The sequence below is a fragment of the Lipotes vexillifer genome, unplaced genomic scaffold, assembly GCF_000442215.2.
Source record: "Lipotes vexillifer unplaced genomic scaffold, Lipotes_vexillifer_v1.1 scaffold444, whole genome shotgun sequence".
NCBI lineage: Eukaryota > Metazoa > Chordata > Mammalia > Artiodactyla > Lipotidae > Lipotes > Lipotes vexillifer.
In genome coordinates this window covers 4,731,831-4,740,873 of record NW_006793488.1, presented here as the reverse complement: position 1 = coordinate 4,740,873, position 9,043 = coordinate 4,731,831, and the positions used below count along the sequence as shown (strand labels likewise).

General features: G+C 42.7%; 1 protein-coding gene across 1 annotated transcript; it reads left to right on the top strand.

Moving 5' to 3' along the window:
- The first annotated feature begins 4,570 nt into the window (after window positions 1-4,570).
- CUNH6orf52 (chromosome unknown C6orf52 homolog) lies at window positions 4,571-8,045 on the top strand. The gene is given in 4 exon segments (XM_007466396.1): window positions 4,571-4,641; window positions 4,871-5,051; window positions 7,198-7,243; window positions 7,867-8,045. Coding segments are annotated over 4 exon segments (477 nt in total).
- Window positions 8,046-9,043: the final 998 nt, after the last annotated feature.

Here is a 9,043-nt window from a genome sequence, read left to right as displayed (position 1 = left end):
GAGTAGCCCCCGCTCGCCGCAACTAGAGAAAGCCCACGTGCAGCAACAAAGACCCAACACAGCCAAAAATAAAGAGAAATTTTTTTAAAAAAATGAGTAAGCAGGACATTTCTTGAAGTCTCGTATTTTGTCTTTAAATGTGTGACTTTTTACATATCTTTATTTTAATGGGAAGTCATAGTCTCTCATCGAAAAGGAAAAAAAAACGAAAACTTTTTTCTGAAACTATGTTTCAAAATCATGTGATTTATGTATTTTGTTGCTTCTGAAAAATCCCCCTGGTGCCCTGCCTCACCCCAGCGAAGTCTCAGCTGCTGTTTGAGAATTAGTTCTCATTTGAAATTAATTTTAATGTATCACGATAACAGGATAATTACTACCGTCAGCATCTTTTGCCAGATTGTCACATTTTATTTTATTTTTTAAACTAATTTTTACTGGAGTATAGTTGAGTATCTGTCACATTTTAGAGAAGAAACTTGTGGGTTTTGCTCCAACCAGGATTCTTTTAGAATCTAGTTGGTTCTAGAATGAAAACCATAATGCAAGCGACATAAACATAACTCAAAATGGTTTACTCCTTTTCTTTCTTTCTTTGTTTACTGTTAAAAATTAGTGAAACCAATCATAGAGCTTAGAAGACCTTAGAGCATCTAGTCAAGGGGTTCCTAATCTGGGGGAATTCATGGATAAGTTTTTGGGCCTCTGAATGCCCATTTTCAGAAAGATTAGTGCCTCTAAAGCTAAAATACTCTAATCCAATCTGAGGTTGTAAATGCTGAAGTAGGTCCAGAACTCTTTCCACACACCTAAGTAACAGTAGACCCAGGTGTTGCTGCTGCCTTTTACGTTTCCTTGGGCTCGAACGTTCTCTTTAATGGAGAAGAAAAGTGGTTTTTCATTGTCTAAAGAAAAGCACACAATACAATATCATATATCTGCTCAACTGGATTCAAACTGAGCGTACTTCCTGCCAAACCTCCTGTTCTCTTTCCAAACTCAGGACGTAAAAAGCCATTCAATCTCATTCTTGTGAAAACAGCAGTTGCCAAGAAACAACCAACACTCCAGGGATCATTAACTCTAAAGCGCAACAGGATTTCTAGTTTTGCATTTAAATTATTGACAGAAAAGCTTCTTACACTTGAGCCATGCATGGATTTATTCATTCACTCAAGAAATATTTATTGAGTACCTGGCTTTGGTTCGCTAAAGAAAAAAGAGCCAGTTTTCCTTTTGGGGTGAGGGGGTGAGGGTGGCGATAAGGTGGATATATACTGAGCTAAAAGCAAGGTACAGTGGAGAGAAATCGGCCCTGTTAGAAATATCATGTGCGTCTAACATTCCCTCTTAGTTACCTTCTCTTCACAGTGTGACAGGTAGCAAGTCTGTTAAATTTGGGGACTCTACCGAGCTTGCATATGCTTGTATTCTCAGAGGACTTTGGTGTCTGCACGTGGAGCAGAGTGGGCTGCTTCCCCTGGACACCAGCCTGATAGAAATTGCTTCACCTGCTTCATGGGCATAATCACGGTGAGCTTTGACAGGTTTGCACTTGTGGCTGAGATCAAAGAAAGATTTGTGAACTCTTCCTTGTCACCATCACCTAAAAATCGCCTGAATGTCCATCTTCATCTCTGGAGCCTTGCTCATGGCCTTCGGTGCCCCGGCTCATGGCCTTCAGTGCCCCGACTCCTGCCGCCTTCCTGGGTGGGTTCAACATGCCCTGTTGACCTCCCCTACAACCCCAGCCTCCTTACCACCTTGTCTGAAGGTTCAACTCCCACATTCCTTTCCAACTACAGCCCCAACCCTCTCACTCATTCATAGCCAAAATTCTGATTTTCTTTCCAAAAAAAATAAAGTCAGTCCTAAAATAAGAGGACCAGAAAAAAGATACTAACATTTTTATGAAAGAATCTTAACTGATATGTTGAATTTGATTTCTAAGCTGCTCCAGTATTTAAGAATTTGTCTTTTTCTAAAAAATACAACTGATGAATATAACAAAAAAAAGAAGCAGACTCACAGATACAGAGAAGAAACCAGTGGTTACTAGTTGGTGGGGGAGGGTACAAACCATTGGGTGTAAGACAGGCTCAAGAATGTATTGTACAACACAGGGAACATAGCCAATATTTTGTAATAACTGTAAATGGAAAATAACCTTTAAAAGTTGTATAAAAATTTTTTAAAGAAAACAAACAAAATATTTTTTTTAAAAAAGGAATTGTTTTTAACCTTATATAACGTAACAACAATAGTGGCTTAAACAAGACATTTATTTATTTTTTTGGCCACGCTGTGCAGCATGCAAGACCTTAGGTCCTGTAACCAGGGATGGAACCTGTGCCCCCTGCATTGGGAGGGCAGAGTCTTAACCACTGGGCTGCCAGGGAAGTCCCAAGGTACTTGTTTCTTAAGTGAAAGGCATCTGGAGGTAGGTTGGTCTAGTGCTGGTACAGGGACCCCAGTCATCAGAGACCCAGATCTGTTCTCTCTTTAAGATCCTGTGTTTTGGGAATTCCCTGCAGTCCAGTTGTTAGGACTCAGCGCTTTCACTGCACCCGGCCAAGCACCTGGTTTCAATCCCTGGCTGGGGAACTAAGATCCTGAAAGCCGTGCAGCCAACCGAAAAAAAACAAGGTCCTGAGTTTGGTTGTGTGACTTCTTCCTTCATATCACCTCATAGGCCAAGAGAGGTGCAGTTATTTTGTCTTCAGCCATCACATCCGTAATCTCAACACTAGGCCTGGGGGAGGGGTGGAGGACAGAAAGGCCTCCTTCCAGCTAAGCAAACTCCCTCTGCCTGCGCTGTCCTCAATCCCCTTGTAATAGTTCGATTTACATTTTATTAGCCAGACTTTGGCCACCTGGACATGAGGCCTGTGGCTACCTCCAAATAGAATCAGGGTTCTGTTTTTATTTATTTATTTATTTATTTTTGGCCGCATTGGGTCTTCGTTGCTGTGCATGGGCTTTCTCTAGTTGCAGCGAGCTGGGGCTACTCTTCATTGCAGTGCGTAGGCTTCTCATTGCGGTGGCTTCTCTTGTTGCAGAGCACGGGCTTTCGGCACGTGGGCTTCAGTAGTTGCGGCTCGCGGGCTCTAGAGCACAGGCTCAGTAGTTATGGCGCACGGCCTTAGTTGCTCCACGGCATGTGGGATCTTCCTGGACCAGAACTCGAACTCATGTCCCCTACACTGGTAGGTGGGTTCTTAACAACTTTGCTACCAGGAAGTCCCAGTGTTCTGTTATTAAGGAAGAAAAGGAAACCAGATATTGGGTGACCCCTAGCGATGTGTGCACAGCTGGTAATCAATAACATCTCCCTTGAACACGGGGAAATTCACTAGAGTATAAACTCCACCGTATCACTTATGCCAGGCACCCACCTTGTATACAGGAGGAGCTCAGTAAATGATGGGTGAATGATTGAATGGTTTGAATTCAACATGATGATTATTTTTCACATTACAGGTAAATATAGACTACATTAAGCATTTGAATAGTGGAATAGTTATCAACAAGCTACAAGGAAATGGCCAGACCCTGTGTCCTTGTTTAGACTCAAAAGTCATCTTCTCACATGTTGACATTTTGTGTAGCCTTACTACTTAAAGTGCCTGGGAGCTGGCTGGAAAGGCAGAATCTGAGGCTCCACTCCAAATCTATGGACTCCGAACCCACATTTTAAACATGCTCAGGTAATTTGAACCCGCACTAAAGTTTAGGAAACACTGCTTTGTCATGCTTTAAAAAAACAAACAAAACAAAACAAAAAAACACACAGAATCACAGAAATATTTCTTTACAATTTTTTCCTGCACTTGCATTAAGGTAGATGTGTGTGTGTGTGTGTGTGTGTGTGTGTGTGTGTGAGATATACCGCTTCTTCCCACCAGCTGGTTGGGGTAAAGATTTCAACCTGCAGAGGATGTTTAAAAAAAAAAGTCCAGGGACTTCCCTGGAGGTCCAGCGGTTAAGACTCCATGCTTCCAGGGCAGGGGGCATGGGTTCAGTTCCTGGTGGAGGAACTAAGATCCCACATGCCGCAGGGCGCAACCAAAAAAAAAAAAAAAAAAAAAGAGTCCATTCGATGCTGGTTCTGACAGTTATTCTTTGCAGATAATGGAACTGAGGAGGGACTTAAGGCTTTAGTGATTACAAGTGACTCCCTTACATATTATTGTAGGGGGTAGGGTGGAGACTTCTGCGCGCTTCACAGTTGCCCAACTCACGCTCCCTCTCTGGTTCCTCCCCCTTCTGGCTGGCTTTCCCGGGCCTGACATTTGCGGGAGCGGGCAGGCAGCTCAGAGCCCGCGGAAGTTTCCAGGAGTTCCCCCAGGTGACCCCAATACACTCCTTCCCAACCCCACCCACTCCTTAACCCACATGAAAGTCAAGGAATTAAGTACCTGGCCGAAATTGACACCGCAGGTAATTCCTATCCCTGAGGCAGCTGTAAGAGTTATTTGTGGGGCTGAGCGGGTTTAGACCAGGAGCTGGAATTTTTGAGGCAGGAGTCAAAAGTGTGGATTTCCGATCATTCTATCAAGTGTCTGGATACATGGCTGAACAAGAGAGTTTTGCAAGTTTCGGCATAGCGCAACAAAATAATTATTACTGGTACTGGCAAAGGTGAGCTGATTTTTCCTACTCTGAACGAAAAGGAAGACCGGTAGTGTTCTGTTTCTTATACGATTTGGCAGTTTACAAACTGTTGCTTTGAAAATAGGTGTGCTTAAAACAGTGAAAGCGGAAATCATCCTTACTTGTAACGTCTGGGAAAGAAGAGGGAGTCCTGGGTTTTTGAGTGATTCTGCCTTGATTGGTGATGTCATTCCTGTCCTTTCCCTTCTGCTCTTAGAGTGAAGCCAGACTTCCATTCCTGCCAGGGTTACCCCTTTGGCAACTGGTACGAGCAACAGCACAGCTGTTATCCTCCTTCTGGCTATAGCTGTGGCTATGGAATGGATGGAAATGGACCCAACCTTTATTCTGTGTGTGAGACCTCCGGATACCCAGCTGAAACTTCACTTACACCCAAGGTATCTCTCTCTGGCATTAATACTGGGTGGTTTGGGTGCCCCGTATGGAAACATCTTTTTCCTTTCCTCACGCTTCCAGATCCTCTCATTCAAATTCCCACAGCCCTGGCTTCTGCTCCCTAATTTAGTACCAGAGTGTAAAAGCTGATGACCTGAGACATTTTGACTTGCAAACAATTTCAGTCCTCACTGTTTTCCAAAAATAATAGGTTGGTGAAGTCTGTGAGGGAATTCTTGCTACTAAATTGTAGCTTAGCATCATTCAATAGATTTTACCCTTAAACATTTTAAATTGGACAAGAGGAACTTTTTTTTCTTTGCTGTAGCAGCAAACATTAACACATTTTAATTTTTTGATGACTAAAGTAACATATTTCTTTAAAAGAGGTATTGGAGTAAGAGAAGGTCTCCACCACCCCACTTTCTTCTTCCCCATTCCGTCCCCACTTAGAAGAAAGCATTGTTCAAGTGGATCTATGGCCTCTAGATATTCCCTTCTACTCTCACTAAATCACTGTGAATGGTCTTAATTTCTGTTTGGGGAGTTCGAGGCTCCTTGGCTAGAATGGACAGTGTCGGATAGTCTCACTAGTTTGTTCCTTGCTTGCTGCTGTTATGTTGCACCAGGAGAGCTTTCTTTAAAAGCTGCCCATTTGGATGTGCTGTGATTTTAGCTCATCACTTATCGACTGACATTTTAAATGTTTTCGGTGCTTTAATAAACTTCCTTTTGCCTCTTTTCAAGAATTTGAGTGTTTTTTGGCTAAGGGAAAAATTCTAGAAGGGGAAGTTCTCGATTAAAGGATATGACATTTAACATCTTAAACAGCAAGCTTCTCTCCAAAAAGCCTGCCTGAGCTTACACTTTCCACTGATGGTACGGCTTGCTTCTCCATGATGTTCTGTGTGTGATTAGCCAGTCTGACAGGTGAGGAAGGCATTTGTCTTTCATTGAGGGCAAATAACTTTCAAATGTTTATTGGTATCTGTGCTCTGTGACTCCACAGATGTCCTTTGTCTACCTTTTTCCTTTTGCCTTGTGTCCCCCCCTTTTCTTGACTGTGTGAGATATTTACATAATAGGGAAATTAGCGCTTTGCAGTCAAAGTGTTACAAATTTTTTTCCCCAATTTGTGTGCACAGTAACACTCTGTGTGATAGCCTTGGCTTTAACACCTAAGCCTTCAGTTTTTAAAACGTGCATTTGCTTGGTATTTTTTTGCCCAGACTTTCATTTCCAATTTTTCAAGCCTGTTTTTTTTTTTGGGGGGGGGGTTCTGGCTGTGCCTCGGTGCTTGCGGGATAGGTTTGAGTATGTTATCAACTTCAGAAACTAACCAATTATGCAATGGGTGAACTGAGTCCATAGAAGAAAAGGAGGAGCATCAGACAAAGGCGTCTGGCTTCTCTGAAGTTTTGGGGAACTAACTGGCCTCCTGGGGCCTGGGCGAGGAACTAGACAGCAGGGACCCTGGAATCAGCTGTATGTCCTTGACAAAGGCAGGTTCCCAGCCGGTGCCTGCAGAGAGGAGTTGTAAAAACTTGCATTGCCCCAGGAGAGCCCACAGAGTCTGGAGAAACTAACCAAGATTTATTTTGGGAGTGCTTCTGGAATTTACTTCTTTCCTTAGGTAAGAAGATAATTGATTGGTTTGCTTTTCTGTAGCCTCTGCACTTCCTTAAGCATCTACTGTCCTGGTCCTTAGCTGAGACGTGGGGTGGGGGTGTGTGATTAGAAGGCCACGAGGGGTATATGCTCATGGAGACTTTGCAGATTGTCACCTGGAAGGAAGGGCAGAGCTCCAGGTGGAGAGTTGGGTACCTATTATAGTACCTGTGGAGTCTGATTCCAGGGTCCCTGCTGTCTGGTTCCTCGCCCAGGCCCCAGGAGGCCAGTTAGTTCCCCAAAACTTCAGAGAAGCCAGACGCCTTTGTCTGATGCTACTCCTTTGTGACTTTTCTTCTATGGACGCGGTTCACCCATTGCACTTATATCATTTAAAGGTTCTTTTAATCAAAATTCCAAGTAAAGTTGATCAAAAGGGAGTTTAGTGTATATTATTTTTGAGAGCTAAATTCTTCCAAGAGAGTGAGTAACCCTTTAAGTAAAATTAGTTTTTTCTTAAAATACTGATTTTCGTTGTAGGAAACCACAGCTGTGGCTGAAAACCAAGATGAAGATTCACTAGAAGGTAACAGAAAACCTCTGTTGCCCTCGTTGAAAACAAAACTAACCCCTTTTCCAGGTTCCTCATTCACTCAGCTGGCTAGAAACTGAGAGATCCTACTGGAGAATTCCAGTGTAGGTCTCCCTCTGTTTCTGAATTAATTGCTATAAAAAATTTATTCACTTATATCAATCTGTTAACTAAACAGATAAAGCAGCATGCTTATTTTTCAAAGCCCTGTCGTAGGGATTTAGCTCTGGTTCACTCTTTGGCATTGTATCTGCCCAAGTCCTCATGCTAGAAACTCAAGACTCATCTTCGACCCTTCCTTTCTCTTCCGCTCCAAGTTTAATGCATTTCCAAGTCCTGTCCGTTCATCTCCACGGGCGTTATCTCTCAATTCCATCCATTTTCTCCATCTTTTCCACCATCTAGACGCTCACTGAGTCTGGTAGCACTACTTCTTTAGCTTCAATTTCTATTTTTAGGTCTTATTGAAAGTAAACACACAATTAAAAAAATTTAACATTAAATGTCCGCAATATTTCCTGCTAATGTTTTTTTAAAAGCTCTAATTTTAAGCCATTTCTACTATGTGTCCTGTAAAACTGTATTTTTTTTTTCATATGTGTTATTGGCTTCTGCAGATCCAAATCTTCATTTGAATATTGAGGAGTTAAACAAAGAATTTATGGTGGAAAGTGAAGAACTCTATGACTCCCTCATGAATTGCCACTGGCAGCCTCTGGATACAGTTCACTCTGAAATCCCAGATGAGACCCCCCAAAAGCAAGATGTTCATTAAGCTACCCAACTATCACATTAATTGTATCTTGTTTTTGTTAAAAAAAAAAATTCTCCCAGGATGTATTGGATTCTGTATGCAAATACAGATTTCCAAGACTTAAATGTGATTGAGATGAGAGAACATAATGTAAATAAATTTTACCAGCACATTCATTTCCAGAAGTGTGGTTACATTATGGTTTTGTTTGTTTGTTTTTTCATTTTTTGGCTGTGCCACGAAGCATGTGGGGTCTTAGTTCCCCAAACAGGGATCGAACCCACGCCCGCTGCATTAGAAGCACGGAGTCTTAACCACTGGACTGCCAGGGAAGTCCCAAGTATGTTATATTATGTAAGTGCCAGAAGAGGTCGCAGAACTATCATGGTAGAACAGCCTGCACTGTTAAGACATTTGAAAATAGGTTTCCTAACACAACATTGTAAATCAATTAAAAAAAAAAGATAATAGGTTTAATACGAGATGGGCCTAACCTGAACTGATGGTGGCATTAGCTACTCTGATATAATTTGCTGCTTTCCTCTATTCACAGACAATACAAGGTTTCTCGCCTGCATCTAGTATAGAAAAATGTAGATTAGAACTAGATGTTTGATTTCCTTTTCCTGACCCTCAGGCTCTCTTATGAGAGAACTAGACAGCAGAAGACAGTGGAAACTCACTTATCACAGCTGAATCCTCAGCGTGGAAAAAGTGTGCTTGATCAAAACAGATTATCAGCCTTCTAAGATAGAGGAATTGGACTCCCATAAACACCCGTTCTGAAACTTCAGTGCATATGTTGACTGTGTCTCATAAAATATGGGTTCTTGGGCTTCCCTGGTGGCGCAGTGGTTGAGAGTCCGCCTGCCGATGCAGGGGACACGGACGGGTTCGTGCCCCGGTCCGGGAAGATCCCACATGCCGCGGAGCGGCTGGGCCCGTGAGCCATGGCCGCTGAGCCTGCGCGTCCGGAGCCTGTGCTCCGCAACGGGAGAGGCCACAACAGTGAGAGGCCCGCGTACCGCAAAAAAAAAAAA